This window comes from Notechis scutatus, chromosome 3 (assembly GCF_049901735.1).
Source record: "Notechis scutatus isolate UNSWTSFEM ecotype Mainland chromosome 3, rNotScu1.2, whole genome shotgun sequence".
In the NCBI taxonomy this organism is placed as follows: Eukaryota; Metazoa; Chordata; class Lepidosauria; order Squamata; family Elapidae; genus Notechis; species Notechis scutatus.
In genome coordinates this window covers 104,109,344-104,133,650 of record NC_142011.1, presented here as the reverse complement: position 1 = coordinate 104,133,650, position 24,307 = coordinate 104,109,344, and the positions used below count along the sequence as shown (strand labels likewise).

Genomic DNA, 24,307 nt, shown 5'->3' with positions numbered 1-24,307 from the left:
AGTTTTTGTGGTACAATTTTAAAATTATTTTCCAGAGAAATATTAGCCTTACAATGATGACATATTATCAATAAAACATTTTTTGATATTCAATGCATTTTACATTAAACAGCATCACGAATGTTTAAACATTTTAAACCCTGAACTCCACTTGTAAGCCCAGTGTGCATCTAGAAATCTATTTCATGTTTTACAATATAATGACAGCATTGAAATCCATCTTAGACCATCTTAGTTTGTAATGCTCCCAGTTCTTTGAGACAGTGACAAAGTCCAACAGTCCTAGTTATTCACTGAGTCAAATATTCCGTATATTGATTTTCTACTTTTCTGTAGTTCCTGCTTTTCAAATTTCAAACACAGGGATTCAATTATTTTTTTCTAACAAATGAAAGCAATTTTACAGAAAACAAGCTCATTCCATTTTCCAAGCCTAGCTGTCCATGAATGAATATAAGGCACAGCAAGAATCCACTCCATAGACAAGTTTTTACAAGATCATTTCTAAGGATTATGAAAGTGCTGCTGAAGTTTTGTGTGTCAAAACTGTGATAATAATACTCTGAGTTTCCAAGGGGGGGGGGGACATACTTTTCCTCAGTTGGCAAATGAGAAGGGAAGAACAAACAAATATATGGTTGTTTTCTGGATGACATTGATGTAATTTGTTAGGATGTTCTAGTCGCACTGTAAAATATAAAACTGGTTTATCTGACCAAGTTTAAAATAGATTGGTTGCTATTTCTGGAAATTTTGATGGAATTTTATTTTCTGACCAGGACTGGATAATGATATTTTAAGGTTTTGTTTATAATTAAAAGTTATATGGAAAAATATTATTGGATGTATTTTAAATATATCTGAGTAAGATTAAAACAGTTGTGTTATTCTAGTACCTTTAGTGTATTCTAGATTTGAATAATGAGATTGGGGGATTTGAATTATCATAGAAAATGAGATATACATTAAAAGGATGAAATTCAAGAAGATTTATTTGATTAAGTGTCAGGGGTGGGATTCTACCAGTTCACACCTATTCACTAGAACCAGTTGTTAACATTCTAAGCAGTTCAGAGAACCAGTTGTTAGAAGAAATTACTGGCCTAATCCTGTAAGGAAGGCAGGAAGGAAACATTCTGGTGTTGCTTACAGAAACTGCCTTTCCGTTAACCCTTATTACATTCTTGGCAAGACTAGACTTCCTGTCTCAGAAACGTCTCTGGAGTTTTTTCCCCCTCCTTTGCTGGTACTTTGCTTCTGTGGAGTGACCATTCAAAGTTACAATGGCACTGGAGATCCGGTTTGAGCTTCTTCGGCGACAGACCGAAATCTGCGATTGTGCGCAGTTTCGATCTGTGCTCGCCACTGGAGCACCCTGAGCCAGCTGGTTTTGGGGCTAAGCCACCCAGTTGAGGTGGTGAAGAGGGGCGAGACTGCCAGCAGGGTCGATGAGAGCCGCATCTCTCCTCCCCAGCTGGCCATTACTCCCTTTCCCGAAGGCGGTTGCAGCGGTGGTCAGAAATGGCCACCTCAAAGAAGAACTTGACCGGAAAAGAATGTGCAGGAGGAAGATAAGAAGAGAAAGTTTTTGGCTGACTGGGTCGAACTGGAAATACAACAATACAAGGTACCCTTGAATTTGAATTATAAAGAACAACATTGGTCCCAAAGAAGACTTTGAAGCTGCGAATGAGAGAGTGGAGGGAAAGGTTTGATTTTTTTTTTCTTCCCTATATTGACAACTAAGAGATTTAAGCAAGAAATCGGCAAAAATCCACTTTGACAGTAACAGGTATTTAAGCTGAAAATAAAATGTCAAAGGGATAATAAAGATTTCTGGATTCTCAAAAACTTTTAAAAGAAGGAAAAAAAACAAAAGGGTGGGATCTGGAAAAAGGGAGGAGACCACCTGGAAGTGAAAGGAATTAACAGTGAAACTTTAACAAGATTCCTAAAAGATACATTTTAACTGAAACTTTGTAACAAGATAAGAGAACCCCAGGAAGAGAAAGTGGAAAAAAGAAGCAAGAAGAAATAACTTTGGATTATTTGGATTACTTGGTGATTTTTGGATTTTTGGCTATTGGATCTAAAGGACTAAAATTAATTGGGTGGTTGTTTAAATTTTTTTAAAATGGTATCACTCTGGAAAGAACTGAGAATGGAACTTAAAAAACAGAAAGAAGATGCACAAGAAGGAAAAGGTTCTTTTGGCTTCGTATTTCAATTTTTAGAAATGGAGATCCTGAACTATGAGAAACAACAAGAAATGCCTGTAGAACAAGAAGGGCAGGACAAAGATGAAGCCATCTTCAATGACCAAGAATTTCTATGTGGGGAAAAGAAAGGAAAGGGGGGAAAGAGAGTGAAAAATTTTAAGATCCGCAAAAACAACCCCCCAAAAAGAATAGTTTGAAAAGTAATTATAACATTAGGAAGAAACAGAAGAGAGGATTACAGAAGAGGGAATCAGAATTAGAGAGAGAAGGGGTCAAAAAGGGAAGGGAGAAGAAGAGGGAGAATAGGGAAAGGAAAAGAAATTATAGAGGAAAGAATCAGGACATAGAGAAACAGGGAAAATGTACAAGACACAAAGATAATGGGTGAAAACTTAATTGAAAGGGGGATTCTGCAAGGGTACATAAGATAGTATTGTTATATTAGAAATAGAAATGAACTTTGAAAATATGAAACAAGTGTGATTAAAATGATAGATAAAATACTCATTGTAATGTAATGGAATGTTTAATAAATAAATGAAATAAATAGAATGAGAGAATAAAATTAGGAAAGGAGGGGAACATTTTAATTATTATAAATGTGCTATAAAAATTTAAGTAAAGAGGAATATGAAAGAAACATGAAAAAATTATGGAAATATTATAAGTGTTCCTAGAAGTATGACATCCTATTGAAAAGGAATGTTAAAGATGTCAAAGATTATAACTAACATTAATGATAGAGCTGAATTGTAATAGAATAAGTATTTTATTTATTATTGTTATATATATATTTTCTCTTTAAGAACTTAGTGCTTATTTTAAGAACCAAGCAGAATTTGACTGGAAGTTATGTGTTATATTGAATGTTATAATTGTAAAGGCATAAACTGAAGTTTAAATAAGAGTTGAATGGATAAAAATTAAAAGATACAAAGGTGTCATACTTCAATTAGTAACTACAGGGCAAAATTTTGTTGAATGAGAAAAGAAAATATGAAATTGAAACAGGACAGACAAAAGTATAAATATGATGACTAGAAAGGTATTGAAACTTAGAAAAAGATATATATATATAATTGAATTTAGAAAGGAATGAGATAATTAAAAGTGAGATTGAGAAAACTAAGGGAAAAATTATTGAGAATATGTTAAAATAGTAATAAGAATAGAACACAAAGATGAATATGAAATTGAATTTGCGTCTGTATGGAGAAGTGATAATCCAGGACCATGCTATTCTCAAAAAAAGAAATTTTACTTGTATTATGTTTCGTGAAAACCTAAATAAAATTTTTATATTAAAAAAAAAGTTACAATGGCACTGAAAAAAGTGACTTATGACCATTTTTCACACTTACGACTGTTGCAGCATCCCCACAGTCATGAGAGGCCAGGCAAGGAGATGCATGCCTCGATGTGAGTGATATTGAGTTGGCCACGCCCAGCCAATAACATGACCACCAAGCCATGTCCACCAGTCACATGACCACCAAGCCACGCCCACCACCTAAGCCACGCCCACAGAACCAGTTGTTACAAATTTTGAATCCCACCCCTGTTAAGTGTATAATAGATATAATATTATTTTTGGTAACCCTGAATAGACATTTGCTGATTAGGATAGGTGATGAAGTTTTAAAGATTTGTTTATAAAGAATGAGGTGAGATATGGGATGAAAACACGGTTCTATTTTAAGAGATGTTGATAAGTTGCTAAAATTGTTTGTATATGCTGGCACAAAGGGGGAAGTTGTGACAATGCAATATTCTTGAAACATCAGAATTTAATCTTTGAAACACGTTTAATAAGTTAACTTAATGAAAGCTAATCCAGTAGCATTGCCCCGCTCTTTTTTGTTTTGTTTTTATTTCTTTTGGTTTTCAGAAGGATCAAGATAATTTAAGCTTGCAAGTCAGAAAACTTTATTCCACTTTGTTCAAGATATCTGCAGTTTGATTCTTCAATATTCTTTCTGATTTGCAGTATTTCCTCCCACTAGGTGTCACCTTTCTGCCAACCAAGAAAAGCCTCATCTGTTCAAAATCTGCATTCTTTTTTGGGCAAGAATAATCGGTCCAATGTTTACCTGGTGGGGGAACCTAAGGATGAGGAAGCTTCTTCTAACAGGTGAGAGTTGGGATATTTTAGGTGACTATTGTGACCATATCCTAAATGGTTCTTTTTATGTGTTGGATGGATGGTGGATAATCAATCTGTTTTTAGACACTGATTGCAGCAACTCACCTCTGTCTGCATCCTGCAGAATCTTCATATATTCAGTTCACAGTATCCTGAAGAGTGGCTAGCTTTTCTGCAGGAGACACAAATCCAGATCCAATCCTGTCCCTAACTGCTGTTTCTCAGAAGAAATGCAGAGTTTTTAAATACAATAGTTAGATAGCTACAGTTGCATCATTCTGTTTTTTTCCATGTTTCTGTTGTATGTGATTTGTCATAAAGTCAGCTTCATCTTGTTTTCATTTTAATGCGCAGAACTAATCCATACATGGACATTTGTATTTTCCAGGTTCAGCTATAATGCTAACCTATGGTCTAGTGTTCTATGCATAGAGTATTCCGATGCAGATGCGAATAGGTTATGGAAGCTGTTTAGTTTTCAAGTTCAAGGTTACATTTAGAGTTACATCTAAATCTGACATATTAATAGTAATATTGTGCTATTTAATAGTAACTTTGTGAATTCAAAGTGAACCTTGAATTATTAATACCAATTTTGATTTACAGGAAATTATCTGTTTTCATAAACAGATGAAATTGCTTTATTTTGCTCTGTCATAATTATAGCAACCACATCAGACATTAAGATTGCTTCATGATACCTTCCTGGGAAGAAGAAAATGTATAATGCCAACATAATTCAATGTGAACATACAGTGCAGTGCGGGGTGGGGGAAGTATTTGATCCCCTGCTGATTTTGTATGTTTGCCCACTGATACAGACTGATGAAATGATCAGCCTGTAATTTTAATGCTAGGTTTATTTTAACAGTGAGAGACAGAATAACAACAAAAGAAATCCAGAAAAACGCATTTCAAAAACATTATAAATTGATGTGCATTTTAATGAGTGAAATAAGTATTTGACCCCTTTGCAAAAACATGACTTAGAATTTGGTGGCAAAACCCTTGTTGGCAATCACGGAAGTCCAGACGTTTCTTGTAGTTGGCCACCAGGTTTGCACACATCTCAGGAGGGATTTTGTCCCACTCCTCTTTGCAGATCCTCTCCAAGTCACGAAGGTTTTGCAGCTGACATTTGGCAGCTCGAACCTGCAGCTCCCTCCACAGATTTTCTATGGGATTAAGGTCTGGAGACTGGCCATGCCACTCCAGGACCTTAATGTGCTTCTTGTTGAGACACTCCTTTGTTGCCTTGGCCGTGTGTTGTGGGTCATTGACATGTTGGAATACCCACCCATGACCCATTTTCAATGCCCTGGCTGATGGAAGGAGGTTCTCACCCAAGGTATGACGGTACATGGCCCCATCCATCGTCCCTTTGATGCGGTGAATTTGTCCTATCCCCTTAGTAGAAAAACACTCGCAAAGCATAATGTTTCCACCTCCATGTTTGATGGTGGAGATGGTGTTCTTGGGGTCATAGCCAGCATTCCTCCTCCTCCAAACACGGCAAGTTGAGTTGATGCCAAAGAGCTCGATTTTGGTCGCATCTGACCACAAGACTTTCACCCAGTTCTCCTCTGAATCATTTAGATGTTCATTGGCAAATGAACATTTGAACATCTGTACAGATGGGCCTGTACATGTGCTTTCTTGAGCAAGAGGACCTTGTGGGTGCTGCAGGATTTCAGTCTTTCACGGTGTAGTGTGTTACCAATTGTTTTCTTGGTAACTATGGTCCCAGCTGCGTTGAGAGCATTGACAAGATCCTCCCATGTAGTTCTGGGCTGATTCCTCAACATTCTCATGATCATTGAACCTCCATGAGGTGAGATCTTGCATGGAGCCTGAGACCGAGGGAGATTGACAGTTATTTTGTGTTTCTTCCATTTGGAATTGCACCAGCTCAGTTGTGATATTCAGCCGGTTCTCACCGGTTCAAGCGAGGATTTGACGTGGGTCGCCAAACCGGTAGTAACTTCATGCCCCCAACCTGGTTGCCTGGTCGTTGCTCGCTCGCTTGTCCCGCCCGCCCGACGCCTAATGCCCGCTCACCCCATCCGCCCAATGCTCGCTGCCCAGTCACTCCTTAAGGTATTTCTTTTTCACCTCCCAACAATCATGGGATGGCTCTCCTGTGCTCAGGAGGCTCTCCTGAGGCCAGGCAGCCCCCAAAACGGAGTTTCACCCCTCCTTTGCTCCGTTCTTTTCCTTTCTGAGTCCCAGGGCAGCCTTCTGGGAGCAAAAACGCCCCCCCCAGAGGCTCCCCTGAGGCCAGGAAGGCCCAAAAGATGGGTTGGGGGTGCTGCAAAAAAAAAAAAAAAAAAAAAGCCATGCCCACCTAGCCATGCCCATAGAAATTTTTTTTGAATCCCACCCTGCACCAGTTGTTGTCACCTTCTCACCAAGCTGCTTGGCGATAGTCTTGTAGCCCATTCCAGCCTTGTGTAGGTCTACAGTCTTGTCCCTGACATCCTTGGACAGCTCTTTGGTCTTAGCCATGATGGAGAGTTTGGAATCTGATTGCTTGTTTGCTTCTGTGGACAGGTGTCTTAATACAAGCTGAGATTAGGAGCACTCCCTTTAAGAAAGTGCTCCTAATCTGCACTCTTTACCCGTATAAAAGACTCATGGGAGCCATAAATTTTGCTGATTGATAGGGGATCAAATACTTATTTCACTCATTAAAAGGCAAATCAATTTATAACTTTTTTGAAATGCATTTTTCTGGATTTTTGTTGTTGTTATTCTGTCTCTCACTGTTAAAATAAACCTACCATTGAAATTACAGGCTGATTATTTCTTTGTCAGTGGGCAAACATACAAAATCAGCAGGGGATCAAATACTCCCCCCCACCCACTGTATGTCTAAACAAATACATACAAATATGTCTGAAAAGGTTGTTTTAATATACATTTTCTCATTCTTGAAATAAGTATCAGAGTATTGGAGAATGTGAAGCCTGGTAATTAAGGTCTGATTTGCTTGCTGTTCCTGGTTATGCAACTGAAATGAAATTATATTGAGAATTCAAAAAGATGGACTCCCAGAGATCCTTAAGCAGAAAACACAATTGCTAAAACAACATACATATTTTGCTTTTTGCAATCAAATGCTTCTAGAGTTGACTTTAAGCAATTAAAAAATGTCCTGATATAGGTGGATGATGTGCTCAGAATTTTTAAATGTAGGATTAGCAAAAAGTATATTTGCAGAGTTGAAAAGTTGCTAATGAATAATGCTGTAAAGTTAGCATGTTTCCTTTGTATAAAGTTTCCTTGTACAAATGGGAGAAGCATAGGCTTGGTCTCCAAAGCCAAGTAAGATAGTCTCCAAACTACGTTATGCTTGTAAGAGTCAGCTTCACTTTTTCACAAAGTTCCCATAATAATGTCAGCTGTAAATCTATTCGCTAAAAGCCAAGATGTTATAACAAAGTTAGATTAGACAATAAATGAAACAACCATCCTGTTCTTTGATTATATGTCTTTCTGAATATGACAATATTTTCCCTATTCTTAGGGATACAAGGACTCAGCAGAGAAGATCCCTCAGTGTGGAAGACATTGGGTCTCCTAATTTAGCGAGAAACGTTGGGCGGGTGGTAGCAGTTTTTCCAGATGGAACTAGTCAATTAGAATTGCAGCGGTCCCAACAAGGAAACTTTGGGTTTCGTGTTTCTTCAGGGAATGGTCGTCCTGATACAGGTACGAGTTTGGTAACCAATGGCCTGAAATCTTGAACATGTGGACCCCCGACTTAACTTTTTAAAATTATGATCTTGGAATATCTCTATGGTTTTTTAAAATTGTATACTTTTTTCTTTGCTGGGGAAGGGAGGAGAATGCTAGCTTACATTTGCTTTATTTTACAATTTGTACCCTTAATTTTTCAGTTGAGAAACAAAAACAGACTTAACATTACGAACTTAAAAACTAGCTTTATATATTTTTAGTATAAAGAATACATATATTTAACTGTAGGAATAGTCAAAATATTTTGTCTTTATCCACTGTAGCTTTCCAGATAAAGGAAAGGAAGCAGCTATATAATACTTCATCTATATTTGGCTTTCAGCTGGTTTGCATGATAGAAGGGAACTCTTATTCTTCCACATTAGTATTTATTGTCCTCGACATTCTGACAATCTACAATCAATTAGGAATGAAATTATAATTGCAGGTCACATATAAAATAATTCCTGTAAATATATTGTATCTTAATTGTATCATAAAAGCATATTAGCACAACATTGGTAGATCTGCTATGTATGTTTACTGTATTAAAAACTCATTCTTTCCTTTTTATTCTTAAAGTTGTACACAAAAGTACTAGTGCATGATTCTGTTGAATTATACAAATAGGAATTGCAAGGAAAAGTTCATGTCGAGGTAGAACAAGAGATGAAAGAAAGTTTGGGGATAGATAAAGAAGATTCATCAGGCATTATCTATTCCTATTATAGAACCCCTTGCTGTAAAACAGGGATCCCCAACCTTTTTGACGCCGCGGCCCGGTACTGGCATCAGCTGGGCGCCGCGGCCCGGTACCGGCATCAACTGGGCGCCGCCATCTTTTTGACGAAAAAGGTGGTGGCGCCAGCGCTCCGGTGAGCTTTTCGGGTAGAAATGGCTTTCTACCCGGAAAAGCTCACGAGCGCTAGCGCCGCCATCTTTTTGATGAAAAAGTGCTTCCGGTGGAGCTTTCTACCTGGAAAAGCTCACCGGAAGCACTTTTTTACCAAAAAAAGATGGCGGCGCCCAGCAACCAGCAGCCTGGTAAGAGTTGTTCCACGGACCGGTATCGGTCCGCGGACCGGCGGTTGGGGACCCCTGCTGTAAAAGATAAAGCCAATGGCATTACAGCCATTCACACATGCAAAACAAAGTCATGATTTGAGAGAATGGAAAGCCTATGGGATGCAACAGAGAAAATGTAGGGGTGTAATAACATCACAAAATGTTCTTTATATATACCCTGACAGGTTCAGAGATGCTATGATTCCCAAATCATAAATGCCAGTGAATGGCATTATGAAAGTGCATTCTTGGAATTATAAGGCGTTACTGAAATTCTTCTGCATGACTTTAACTCCTCTTCTCTGGCATATTCTCATGACATTTGTGAACATGTTATGACCCCACAGAGTAAGAATTGCCTATTTTTCTACCATTTCCTGAATATAGGTCTTTGAAAGAGGAATTCTATGTCTCATCATAACTACAAGCCAAAGAACCAATCTACAAGGACTGTCAATAGTCTCTGGAAGCTCATTTGCTTAAGCAGGTCCTATATATCATTCCCTGCTCCCTATAGCATCTTCCAGAGGGCGATTTTCTCAGGTTTCTGAGCAGAAAAGAGCTGGTCCTCCTTGTGATAGATTCTCTTGCCTTTTGCCTTGCCTTCTTCATTTTTATATTACAGATAGATAAACAAGAAGGGACATACCTCAGAAGCATTCTTAAATAACCAGTTTCAATCTGGCCTCTTCAATGATCTGTACACCCTAAGTTAATTTAGACTTAAAACTTTCTTCTGGACCTGGAAGTTATTTTATTTTGCTCATGGACTTCTCCAGCTAGGTCTTATGCCAATTATGATATTGTTGCTTCTTTTACAAATGCTTTGCCCTCAAAGCCAAGGATGGTAACTTCGTCATCACAAACTAGCCACGGGATATCTGCACCCAAGCACTGTTTTTGTAATGCCCAGATTATCCTTAGATAACTTGTCTGAGTTACAGCAGCAAAACACAGCTCTTTCAAATAAAACAGATGTGCCACAACACTCAGCAAACCTAATTCTTTTTTTTAAATTCCAGAACATCGAAAAGCATCCTCTCAAAAACATATCATTTGTTAAAGTGGCATCATCTGCACTGACATGGCTGCAATCCTTGCTTATTATGATTTGGTGTAATATAGAAATTGACAAACCATATGTATGCTCAGGAAACCATACAGCCATATCAAAAAGTAGGAATGCTACACAAATGGAAGGTAAAAGCAGCCCTGTTGTTCAAAACCAGGGTTGCTTGTTTCAGTTATACCGGTGATTCTCAACCTTTTCTTCAACATGGACCCCCTTTAAATATCTTTTGTGGTCTGGACCTTGGGCATGGACCTCCAAGACTTAACTCAAGATTTAAATCATAAATTTTCTTCAAGGCTTTGTGAATCTCCTGTAATGACATCGTGGCCCCGAAGGGGTCCATGGACCACCAGTCGAGGACCACTGAGTTATACTGTTTGGTGCATGTATGTTATTTCTTTCTTCACTGCAATCATTTCCCTGCTATTCTTTGCTTCTGAAGAAATACATTTGAAATATTCAGCCACATATGTGCTCCTCCATTAGGCTACAAATATACTTTGATATCCTGCTGTACAGTACTAGTTAAAAATAGGCTCCAAATCACAACCAAATATTTGATTGTGGTAGAATCTCATTGTGGTGTTTTTTATGTTTTCTGTTTTTTATTTTATTTTTTTAAGAGAAGGACTGTTTAAAGTAGGTCAAATGGCAGGAATAATTTGGTACATGTGTTCTTAGGGGTTTTTCCCCCAGGCAAGCTCCTGGGAATGTTGCATTGTTTGTGATAGAGTTGACAGATGTTTGTCCTAGTGTTAAACACTCTGATTCAAGGAATGCATTGTTTCCATTACACTTCCACCGTAAAAATATTTCAAAATAAATTCAGATCCCTCTCAATTAAACCATTTCTTGTTCTGAGGTATCCCTTCCCAGGAAGCTTTGAATAACTAATAACTAGATTTAACAAATTGATTTAGATGATTTTTTTCGTAGTCATTGTGCTGCTTTTCTGGGTGGATTTTTTTTTCTTTTTGCTTGCGCTAGTACACTTGAGTCCTCATTTACAAATTGCCTGTAACTAGCTATAAAATAGCTTTCAGCACAAACAAAAACATAAGATGTATATTGATGTACTGACAAATGTGGAGCTGATTTTAATAACTTGGAAATTTCCATGTTAAGAGAGCAAAATATTCCCTTATGTTCTGCTGTATTTTAGATCTAGAGCTATAAACTTTTTTGAATTCCTAACTTAAAATACAGTGGACAATCCTGCATTATTAAAAAAGGGCTCATCATTGCAGAAGTATTTTTATTTATTTATTTAAAAGGTGCGTATTTCTGTCCATCTTCTATAATGGGAACCTCCAGACTTCTAGGAATTTTAATCCAAATTGAAGTCTGGGCACCTTGAAAGTAAAATGAAAAATATTTCTGAATAAAGATGCAGAAGTGTACAGTTTTCCAGATGAAATATATATAAGTAATCCCAGTTTTGGCTGATGTTTATAGAATCCATAGCATTATGGCTAGTGTGCATCATTTGACCTTTTAGCATGAATGGGATTTGAAATTTTGCCTTTCAAAAATACATTTAATGTGGCAACAGTATGAAAAAAAACACAGTATATTTGGTCAGAACTAGCATAATATACAGGTTCCCCTTGTTTTAAACTGGGTTTATATTCTTAAAAAACCTCATATAAGGTGAGACATTGAACCAGTGGATAAAAATGGCCAATTGCAGGATACAGTATTAAAAGTTTGTAATTGAAATGTGCTAATAAGGCACGTTTAGAGGCTTATTTGTTAAGCAATACATTATTCCAACATGTTTTGTATGTGAATTTTGTATGTGAGTGTATGGTGAAATCATTTTTTCCATTTTTTTTCCTATTGTTGAATTTCTAATGCACAGGGTGGAATGCATCATGGCAATAGAAATAGTAACAGTAATTGCACAGTACAACGGTAAATGCATGAAGGCAGAAAAGATTTTGATGGAAAAACATCCAAGTGGTTTTGATGGCAAAAAGTTTTGGCATGCTTCCAGATTTTTGGCACAAGTTGATTATGCTGACACAAACTTAGCGGCAGTTTTGGGGTTTATTGTTGCAATGAAATCCAGCAGATTCTTGAATGAAAAGGCTCAAATGCATAAAAGTGGATTCATACAAAGCAGGAGACCTGTGTCTTTTTATAACAAGTTCTAAATGAGTAATGAAGGTCTAATTAGCTTAGGTTCAGTGAAGAAGTGTGATATGTTTTTCCCCAAACTCTTTTCTGATTTTGCAGGAGGAACATTTTCCCCATTCCATAGCGGCAACATTTCAATAAAACACTAAATGTAATTTTACATTATTTTCTTTCTTTAACAGGTATCTATGTCCAGGAGATGGCAGACACTAGTACAGCTAAACTCTATGCTGGACTGCTAGAAGTTGGGGATGAGATACTTGAAGTAAATGGTGCCAAGGTTGCTGGGCTGGGCCTAGCCCGGATCAATGAACTGCTCTTGTGGGCAGAGACACTCTCCCTTCGAGTGCTGAAGCAGAGACCTGTCCGGCAGTAGCAGAAGAGGAGATCGTTGTGAGGGAAGCCTGAATGGGCAGCTTTGCCTTGTGAACAGGGCAAAGCAGTTCTGGTGCTTATTAAGCCGACTTGAGACTTGGAGTTTGCATCCTTGTCTCAGTGTTTTTATGACTTGGATGTGGATGGAGGCACAAACCAACCCCATGGGTTATTCTGTAATGGAAGCTTGTATCTACTGAATATTTAATTTATGCAAAGATTAGTCATGCAATGTGGACTCTGTCCATCATCAAGAAATAGGAATTAGTTATCTGGCACCTCCCTGTACAAATAATTGGAGGGGGGGGAGAGAGAGAGGGAAGGAAGCATCAGGTAACAATTTGTGGATAAAGACTTATCTTTTGACCAGCAACATCCCCACAAACTCTTTATCTAAAAATTGGAGGATGCTGGATCATCTTAAATTCTTTAATTTGTATTAAAATACCCATAACAAGTTGGGTTTGTTCATAAATTTCATTAAAACATTCAAGCTAATACTTTTTCTAGAAATGCGGAGGTTGTTTACTACATTGGAGAGATGCTAAAGCATTAAGTGATCCCTACTGTGGAAATCTTATCTCTCCCGCTCCACACCCTTTATTTATAAGGAAATATTCTATGATTTGGGAGTCTTTAAAGAAGTTAGATTTCTTTACCAGAAAATCTACAGTTCCTTTACAAACCTTAAGAGTCTTTACAGGCATCCACAAAAATATCCATTCTGGATCAGTTTATGTGCTACAATATATATGGCCAAACTCACTCATGCCACAGTATTAGTAGACAATTCTGTCTAATCATTCTGTTTAGGTGTTTTATGTTTGCCGTGAAAGCTATCTGACCTTGGAGTTTTTGCTCTTTCAGCAGGCCAGAGCTGAGAATTCCTGATGTTTGCAGTTTCCCATAGCTTCTTAAAAATACTGAACTTAATCTTTGGAGAAAGTTTTCTCCGTTTCTACCAGAGAAATTCTCCAATTTGCAGTTTTACAAGTCAGTCTGAACTTCATATTCCTGTATCTCTAATGTTCAGTTCTTTTCAAAACTTGTTTCTCATGAAGTGGTAATCATGGGCCTGGAATGTACCATTGTAGAATGCACATGGAGTTCACAGGATGAAGTGATCTTTGTTTTGGTTCTTTGTAGGAATATTTGGTTAATCAATTTCTAGTTGCAATCTAAAATGGTAGTTCACAGCCAGGTTTGTCACCACTGATCATCTTTTGTGTCTCTCTCAGCGCCATCTTCTAGTCTCTATAGGAGCAAAGACCAGGTTATCTTATGAGCTTTGTACCCAAAATATGATTGTGACAGGAGAGGCTTCTCTTTTTGATGACTATCTGTATTCAGCCCTAACCCACAACCATGGGCTGCTTTTGACAACACTGGAAAGCCTCTCTACCTTGTTTCACTGTATTTCTCTGATTAAATTATTTATTAAAAACAGTTATGGACTCTTGGCTTGAATCTATGATGGGGTAGCTGACTTTTGAAGTGAATGAATCATGTAGGGTTATATAAAAACAGGATGGTGTGATTTTAGGTGGTTTCCACCCCAACTAATTTCAAGAGCGCCCTGTAAACAGTCAGGTGGTGGCTTAATCCATTTAGCTTTGGCCTCAGCCCATTGCTTACTTCATGTCCCCCTAGGACGTGTCTTCCCCATCAGATTAATTCACATCATATGGTCTTCAGCACAATTTAAAGGAAACCAAGGAATTTCTGTATTCTTCCCAAGGGAGATAAGAACTTTCAATCATGGCCTTTTCGACAGTATTAGCCAAGAAAAGGAAGGAAGGAAGGAATAAGAAGGAATTGCTGATGGGCAGGCAAACTCAAAATATTGTGTTTGGGCCGAAAACCTAAAAAACATAATTTTTTAAATATTCTTCCTGTGCGTATTTCCAATAAAGCAAACTTCAGTGGGAACAAAATCAAACTCACTGAAAAAGAATTGAAACACGGTGGTCATAGTGGGAAGACTGTTGATTACAAATCCTGAAGTATAGTAGCACCCCAATACTAGGTATGCTTGGCTTCCTGAGGGTTACAACCATCAAACAGATTCCTAGACAGAAGGCCTTCATACCCTTTCCAGGCCATGATAGCTTCAAATGGTTGTAAAATCACTGGTTATAAAGTAAGGACTCTGTAGCAGACCATCTGTAGCAGACCAGCAGGTCAAAAACATGAAAATCTGGACAGCACTTGGTAAGGACATGATCCATACCTATTGGCTAAAAAATATTAACGGCAGAACTTGAGCACCAGTGCCACAGATGAATCAGCTACTGGCAAAAACTGGACTGTTTTTACTTCCTCAATGAAAAAAAAGTCCAGTTGCCTTTTGAAGAAAAAAAAAAAAAGCACCTTTGAGACTAGCCGCAGGCCCCTACCCAGACTAGCTAATCCAAAGAAGGACAGTGCTGATTATGAAAGATCCCACACAGCAGCAGCTAATGACCTGTCTCTGTACAACATGGAAAGGTCCCGATCACTTCTATCTCTCTTGGTGATCCTGTAACAATGGGAGAAAGGGGAAGGGAATGTATGGACTTATCCATCATATGCATGTCGCACAAGACATTTTTATAATAGTCATCTAAATGGGTGAGGAGATATGCATCGTATATTCTCTCCTTTAAAAAGTCCTCCCCCAGCTTTAAATTAAATTAAGAACTGTCTTAATTTGTTAGTGAAAAATATAATATTTGGAGCTAGGTTACAAAAGTGATAATTACAAGACAGGATGAATTTTAAATCAGATCTCTCTTGCCTTTCAAATGCCCCTCCCAAAATCTTGTATGTGTATTTCTGAACAGTGCACCTTCAATTCTTGGATAGTATAAGCCATGTTGTGCATTATGTATGCACATACATACATATGCTTGCTTGCATACATACTGTCAGTAACCTATGCTGTCTGCAAGGGCTTTTATGTCCTTCAGGATCTTTTGGAAGGCTCCTTTTGAAAGTCACGATAAGAGTCAATATAAATATTTATTCAGATATTTAATCCATTGCAATTCAGACACTTTTGGGCACAGTATGCTGGGAAAAGACTGGGAAAAGCTCCAATGCTGGGAAAGGTGGAAGGAAAGAGAAGAGGATGACCAGAAGCAAGGCAGGTGGACTCAGTTGCAGTGGTGGAGAGACTTGAAAGAAAAGATTCTTTCAAGATCCTCATGGAGAAAATCTGTGTTGTTGCTAAGAGTTGTCAACAACTTGATGGCACGTAATCAATCCACTACAAATGAATTGTTGTTTAGTTCTGAGCCTGCCCATTTACTTCTGGGAGTGCTACACAGCAGTACAACTCTAAGCCCTAAATTATTACTACCCTGTTCCCACCAATCCTTCCCCTAACTTCCTTTTCTGTTCTAGTCCATTCATTCACGACCTTTCTTAATTTGTTTTCTAGAAGTTTATTCCTACTGGTATTTGTTCGACTGTCTCAAGTTCCACGTTGTCACGCAATCTGGCTGCACGCCCTCCATTACAGAACAAAGTGATGTGAATGAACATTAAGTCCTTTTTTGGCTTCCTGCCGCAAATCCAACTTACATGCCTAACTCTAAAGCTCTGCACTCCCCTTGTGATTTGGTGAATAAAATGTACAGGGCTTTGACAGAAATTATTCTTCAAACACTAGAGGGAGGGATTTGTTAACCTTTTTTTTAGCCATCCCTAAACTATAAACCTAACTCTTGTTTGTAGAGGAGTACTTACAATCTTTATTCTATAGCCATCAACGATGCAGATTTTATCCAATTCTAACAGTTGACAACAAATAGTTACAAAGAAAGGAGCCCTGCATGTACATTTACCTGAAATTTGCCAAGATTGTCCTTTCAGAAGGGTTTACTCTTATGCAGATTTCATCAAGTTCAGTGAGATTGTATGTTTATTTTAAAATTACAGATTCATTCTAACTTTTATAGTCAGTAGAAATACTTCAGATTTTCAAATTGCGTGGGGTGATTAACCTTACAACTATAAAAAAAAGCCAAGTACTGATGCTGTTAATTATATTACAGCTCTTGCTCTATTGTGAGTTGACTAGGGATTCTTTTGAACAAGAATACAGTCCTTGTCATATCCAATATAACTCAGGGGGATAAATAGAAAATGGGCATATTAGTGAAATTGTTCAATTTACTGTTGAACTCACTCATTGTTGAGCAACTTGGTATAAACACTGAGACAGTGAGTGGTCTAAATCACCAAAATGTTTCACTGGTGAGTAGGTAATTAATGGGATCATCAGAGATGCTACTGCAGCTACATAATTGTGAATTCTTGATAATTATGACCTTTCCCTCTGTTGGATCTTTTCATTCCGATGGTATCACAATTTGGGGGCCTGGCAAACAGGAACATTGCATAAACATGTCCTGGACCTGAAATATTATTCATGCATTGAAACAGGCAAGACAGGGTCTGTAGTAAGAGGTCATAGTGAAGAATTCTTCGATAGAGTGATTTTTAAGTGTACCTGTAATTTTTCATTTTATCAAGAAGGAAAGAACAATCTTTATGTTATACTTCTAACACTTAGCTGATGATACTTCCTGGAATGAGAAGGAAACTTTCTAAAAGAGGGGTTGTGCTTTAAAGCCAGATTTTTTTTTCCTCCTGAAATCTGTTAGATTCTGTCAACTATATCTACCTTTCCAACCAGAATAATATTTAATTGCCTTTCATCTGATATTTTCCTAAGAAAATACTTTTCTTTTAATGGAGAAATATAACCACTATCCGGTAGTCAATCTGGAGAGGTCTTTTTGGGCTCCCATGCCGAAAACTGTGCGCGCACTCATGTGCGCATGTTCGCATGCCAGCACCCAGAAGGCAATGTGCCCCGCCCCCTGAACATGCTCACACAACATCCCCCACCCCATTACCTGCACTGTGCATGTGCACGCATTCCAGCTGATTTTCGGTCTGTTTGAGGCCTTTTTCGCCCTCCCTGAGGCTTGAGGGAAGCCTCTGCAGCTTCGGGAGGCTGAAAAACGGGTCTTCCGGAAATACCAGAAGTGCCCATTTTCAGCCTCCGGAGGGCCTCTGGGAGCCTGGAGAGGCCGTTTTTGCCCTCCTGAGTGAAGCCTCTGCAGCCTTTGGAGGCCGAAAAACAGGCCTGTTTTGTCACTTCCGGTATTTCCGAAAAAGGCCTCAAACTGGCCGAAAATCAGCTGGGAGACGTGCACATGCGCAGTGCAGGTAAGTTTGGCTGGGGCTCACATACCCGCACAAATGGCTCTGTGTGCCATCTGTGGCACGCATGCCATAGGTTCACCATCGCGCATCTAGGCCATCTGAAGCATGTTGCAACCTCAAGTCAATAGCCCCCCAATAGCTACAAAAGAGTTCTTTAGCTGCTTAGCATTTATTAAGAATACACTACAAACAATATATTTCCTTCTTCAAATTCCAGCAGTTCAGCAATATGTCTTAGGATGGCATTAGCAGAATTTGCAGAAATGTCAGGTTAAACCGGGTGTCAGCCACCCGTGGCTCTGGAGCCGCATGCAGTACTTTGATCCCTCTCCTGTGGCTCCCTGCCAACCAGGTCATGAGACATGCTCTCCGCCCCAAGACACTGTCCCAACCCGGCCAGGCCGATGCCAACCTTGCTAACACGAAGGGATGGTGGAGTGGGAATGGGATCTGTGAGGTGGGAATGACAGAAAGGGGGAAGGCCCACAGTTGAGGAGCAAGCATGAGCCACAGTGGTGGCTTCCCTGAAGACAACCCTCCTCCTGCTTCTTATGCGCCCCCCCTGGCCAGCTGTTGTGCGGCCATGAGGGCGGGCACGAGCAAGGATACCCTCCTCAAGCAAGCGTCCAGGCTTGGCCCCAAAGTGCAGCGAAGGCACTCAGATTGACCGGCTGATGTGTGAGCGTCTTTGGAGAGGGCACTCTATCTCTAAGCCTGATCCCTGGGGTGTATGTCCAAGGTTTGCCAGGGCCAACCCCCTTTTCCCGCTGCCCTGAGCTTCTTTACTCCTCAAATGGAGTGGTGCCACCGGTGGTTTTCATTGAAAAGCATCCTCCAGGTGGGGAAGTCCCCCATGCAAGATTTAAAGCCACAGCTGGGTGCTGTGGACCTGTCCCTTTTCATCATCCCCTCCTCCTGATTCCATTCCCACCCTGCCAGCCCTCATGTTAGCGGCTGGTCGGGCTAGTGTCTCGGGACAAAGAGCAAGTTGTGCGTCTCCCCAGGTGACTGAGGCATAACCAGCACCAACAAGGACTGGAAGAAGGTCCAGCAAGAGAGCAAGCCCCATCCAGGAGGAAGGGACGATGGAAAGGGGTAGTGCTCCGCCGTGGCTTTAAAACTTGCATGGGGAAGGTTTAAAGGGTGGACATCAGGGGTGGGATTCAAATTTTTTAACAACTGGTTCTGTGGGAATGGCTTAGTTGGTGGGCATGGCTTGGTGGTCGTGGCTTGGTGGTCATGTTATTGGCTGGGTGTGGCCAACTCAATATCACTCACATTGAGGCACACATCTCCTTGCCTGGCCTCTCATGACTGTGGGGATGCTGCAACAGTCATAAGTGTAAAAAATGGTCATAAGTCACTTTTTTCAGTGCCATTGTAACTTCGAATGGTCACTCCATACAAGCAAAGTACCAGCAAAGGAGGGGAAAAAACTCCAGAGAAGTTCCTGAGACAGGAAGTTTAGTCCTGCCAAGAATGTAATAAGGGTTAACGGAGAGGCAGTTTCTGTAAGCAACACCAGAATGTTTCCTTCCTGCCTTCCTTACAGGATTAGGCCAGTAATTTCTTCTAACAACTGGTTCTCCGAACTGCTCAGAATGTTAACAACCGGTTCTAGCGAATAGGTGTGAACTGGTAGAATCCCACCCCTGGTGCAATGTGAGGTCCATTGAACCTCATATATCCACCCTGTTCAAACCAAAGTTTTTTACTATCACAGCAAAGACTGCAACAAGCTTTCTTGCTCTCAAAGTTCATTTTTAGGAGTCAACATTGACTCAAAGGCACATATACAATTGCCTTTAAGATATACCAGGTAAAATGAAATGTACTAGAAGTACCAGTACAAAAAGCTGCTTGGATAGGTTTTTCTTTTTTTACAAATTGAAATATAAAGGGTTCCTATTTTGTATTCTGTCCATAGTCTTTTATAGTACATTTAATGCCATTCAGGGTTCCCAAAAATTGATCAGATCTCAGTCAGTGCTGATTAAGTATGCTACACATCCTATCACCTCTTGGAACCTGTTGGAGCATCTTCTCCATTTTTCCCAACATTTCTGGAGAAACTTGTTGCAGCACTTCTCTTTGCATTGATTGTGGCGCTGTCTTGGCAACAGCTTCTGAGATGGCTTTATGACTTCCCTTGTGAATGAATTGTACCCAATGCCTGCAGGGGATCTCTGGATTCTACAGTCTCACCCCACTAGCTAGGAAGATCCTTAGATAATGTCCTCCCTCCCTCCCTCCCTCTCTCATTGCCCCCTCCGGCAGCACCATTTGAGCTGCTGTTTCTTGCGTACGTCTTCTCTCTCTTCTTGCCCCCACTTTGTCTAGTTTGGCTGGCTGTTTTCAAAGCTCTTCCATCACCCAGCAGGGCCCAACGGCAGGCGAGCATCTTGCTGCAATTGCCAGAGGCTTCCAATAACACAAAGGAGAGTTGTGACGCAGCCAAGAATTCTGGGCTGGCAGCCAAGCCAAGAAGCCACCTGCCCAGCCCCAGTTGTGCTTTAGCTCTTCCAGCTGCCTCACCCCCCAGCCCATCAGTAAGGTTCCTGTTCCCTGGACGAGTAACTTTAGCTTTTGTTCCTCCAATGCTAATTACTTCGGTGTGTCTGGACCGATTGCCTGCAAAATGCGTGGAGGGGAAGCTCTGCGCAGGACCGCCTCTGGCTTCTCGTGGAGCTTTTCTTCTCGGAGCAGAGCTTGTGAAGTGGCACATAATTGCTTCCCACTTTTCCCTTGAATGACATTTGGCTTTTGCCAAGCAAAGCCCTCAGGAGGGCATAGAACTGAAGCCCCCTAACTACCTTTGAAGAAAGAGTGGGCTGGGGGCAGGGTTGCCATTTTAGATTGTATTAGAGGCTGCTGTGGTGGACTTGGCTATCCTATTTCCACTTCAGAGAAGGTACATTGGCAGGCTGAAGGCTAAATAACTTGTCCAAAGACTTGATGGGTCAGGCGAAGGTGAGAAACAAAATCCCAAATCCCAAACTGCTCTTAAAAACCCGGTTTCCTTTCCAGCGATTGCTAATTTCACAAAAGATGGGTTATTTCTCCCTCGCTCTCCAGCAGCCGTCTCCCCCTCAAATTCTCTTTCTTCTTGGATGCACAGATAGAAAGGGGAGGATTGACTGAATCATAGGGACACCTAGGGAGAGAGGAAAACGCATGCCATCTCAAATGAGACGCCCTGCCTCTTTGTCTAGCATTTCAGATCTGTTGGCGTTGAACAACAAAAGCAAAAGTAAGCCAGGTTTTGCTAGGAAGACCCTGGATCAATGCAAATACAGTAATGCTCTCCTTTATCACCTATTCAGGATAGGCTGGTTATCCTGTGGAGTGGACTTCATGTTGCCTCCAAAGGGCTCCAAGATCACACTACCAAAATTCAGCAGCGACAAGAGTGTTTTTTGAAAAGCCGCTTAACTTTGCAGAGACCTTCGTTAATATAGATTAGGGCTGTGCAAGTAATTTGAAAGAAAGCTTTGCAAAGTACTTGCGTGCATGAGAAGAGAAGCAGTTCTCCTTGAATCAATAAAACAGCCCCGACCTTTGAAAACCTGTTTGGCTGTTTCGAAGACAGTTTTGGCTCTCCTCGAGGGCTTTGCTCGCAGTTCCAGACACGCGAGCCTTCCAGAACTGGTCTGTTTTATTTAAAACGAGAAGCACTGTTCTCCTCGCATTTTTGTGAAGCACCTCCTTCAGATGCTTTGCACGGGTTGCTCATACCTGCAGGGGACTTAGGAAATGTGAGGCAGAAAAAGAAATAAGAACTGCAAAATGAATGGTTGAGGGTCTTTTGAGACACATGCTTCCCCCCATTAGTCTATAATCTGAAGAGTTTCAAAATATTTTTTCCCCAGTATAATTTCTTCCTGTCCACAAAAACTGTCGTCTCACCCACTCCCCCTGCCTGGTCTCCTCATAACAATCTTTCCAACGTTGCTCTTTTTACAATGGCTCTTTTGTTTCTGGGTGGGCGTCCCCCTTGAGATTTCTCCACAGGTCCCTGCTAGATCATTTGCGTTATGGAAACAACTCAGCAGCCCAAGCAATGTTCTGCTCACTTTGCTAATTTGCAAAGCACCTGATTGTCATCTTTCAGTGGGTGATGCCAGCAAAGGGGATTTTTGTCTTCTGGCCTGTGACCCAATCAGAGGTGGGATTCAGCAGGTTCTGACCAGTTCTGGAGAACCGGTAGCGGAAATTTTGAGTAGTTCGGACAACCGGCAAATACCACCTCTGACTGGAGAGTTTACAGTATCCTTCCCCTGCCACGCCCACCAAGCCCTGCCATGCCCACCAAGCCACGCCCACAGAACCGGTAGTAAATTTTTTTGAATCCCACCACTGGACCCAGTCCAGGTGATAGACCTGTTTTGGTTTCCCCACACATTCTAGAGCCCTTCACTTGTAGTCATGCGGGTCTTTTGGCAATGTGGAATCAGATTGCCACTGCCATCAATTTTTCAGTCTACTTTACAGACTGGAATCCCTGGTGGTGTTCACATCAAAGTAGGAACCCAGTCTAATGTGGGTCTATGACAATTCGTTGCAGCCAGCTCGCCATGACTAGCCTGCCACGGTCAACTTGCCACAGCCAACTTGCCACAGCCAACTTGCTGAGGGACAAGAGTTACACTAATATCAAAGAAATGCTGGAATAGAATCATTAAAGAAAGGAAGCAAAAGGAGGGACAGAATCAAATGTGAATGGCAAAAATTAAAATAATTTTTATTTTAAATAAATAGAATTGTTAAACTGTCCTGCAACGAGTTGGCCATGGCAAGTTCGCCCACCACAAGTTGGCTGTGGTGAGTTGGCCCATTCCCATCTAATGTTGCTTACGTTTCTTTGAGATCAGCCATGGCCAGCTGTTGACCTGCATGTTGCACCTAGATTTATTTATTTATTTTTGCTAGTTAGACAAGTTTAATAAAACCTCTTTGTTGTCTTGTTTCCTTAGAGGGTGAATATGTAAACGAAATTATTTATAAGGTTTAGATCCATGGATGATGGTGGTGAACTGGCACAAAGGCCAGATTGGTCCATTTAGGGAAGTGGTTCCTGAACTTTTTGTCATCGCCCTCCCCATTGAATACACCTCCTTAAAAATCAAAACAACACAAATGAACAATGAAAACAATACAATGGAACTTTGGGAAAGGTGGCTTTATTTGGTTATTTTACCACAAAATAATTACATATGAATGGTGAGGGTAGGGACTCCTGAGGAAAAATGACAAATAGGCGGGAAGGCCAAAGGAATGCAGACTCTGCTTCCGAAAAGCCTGGGAACTTTGGGTGGTTGACTTTGACTTGATGTTGAATGTTCAGCCTTTCTGTAAGACACAAATACAGTCCCCTTTCCCCCCTTCCTAATTCAGTTATTCTTTTCTCATCTCCATTCACTTTTGCTCCGCATTTTATGTTCTCTTCGCAGGGCAGCTGCCCAGCTCTTTTCTGTATTTCTGCCATGCATATTACAACAGTTTGTGTATACCAGATGGAGCAAACGTGCAGGTAAGAAATCAGATGTAATAACAATGTACTTTATTTTTCAGGAATCAATTTTAATCAGTAATGCTTTTTAAATTTTGGCCTGGCTGTACATGCTTTTGGAATGGGATTCCTGGCAAGTATATGGGTACACATTAAAAATGTGTCCTACACACACACCTTTGAGTGTGAGGGAAGCCTCTGGGATTGATTTTCTTTGTAGCTAACAACCCAAAATTGACAAGAAGGGGAAGGTGGAATGTTGCCCACGATTTTTGTTTGCATTGTTTTTCTTGTCTGCTTTGGGCAGGTGGCTATCTTGAATTCAGGACTGTAATTCTTTCAGGTAACTAATATATCGTCTTGTGTCAAATGAGTGGATGTTGGTTGGCATAAATTGCATTTGGGACCAGATCTGAAGAGAATCCATTTCATGGTATAATATCCTGGTAAACTGAAGATTCAAATCCTTATTAGATGATGAAGAGGCACAGGGGATTCAAGAATATTTTTTAAAACATGAAATTGATGGCCAGTACTCTAAAAGTAATAATACAGAGCCATATTAATTTCTGAAATGATGTGACAATGTCAGGATTTATTATTATTTATTGTCCATCCCCTGAAGTGCTTGGAGCAAATGAAAAGAGCAAACCTGCCCCTAGCATATTTTCCAACCAGCTGCAACACACCTGCCAGTTGAAATCACAAAAAGTCAATCAATCATTTAAATGCTGGAGCAACATTTTTTTGGTTTTAATACAGCCATGATCCTACTATGCAGGCAGGCTAGGAATCAGGGTTTGACCTTTCAGAATTGTGCTATTTATGGA

At 40.1% G+C, this 24,307-nt stretch overlaps 1 protein-coding gene across 4 annotated transcripts in view; it reads left to right on the top strand.

Annotated features, from left to right (window-relative positions):
• The window catches only part of KIAA1614 (KIAA1614 ortholog), a 43,379-nt gene extending 29,182 nt beyond the window's left edge, over positions 1-14,197 (top strand). For all 4 annotated transcript variants that reach the window (XM_087960868.1, XM_087960867.1, XM_087960869.1 and 1 more), the window contains 3 exons: positions 4,223-4,350; positions 7,889-8,073; positions 12,559-14,197. In XM_087960868.1, the coding sequence (XP_087816994.1) occupies positions 4,223-4,350; positions 7,889-8,073; positions 12,559-12,752 (507 nt within the window). In that variant the 3' untranslated portion in view covers positions 12,753-14,197. The remainder of the gene's footprint in view (positions 1-4,222; positions 4,351-7,888; positions 8,074-12,558) is intronic.
• Positions 14,198-24,307: the final 10,110 nt, after the last annotated feature.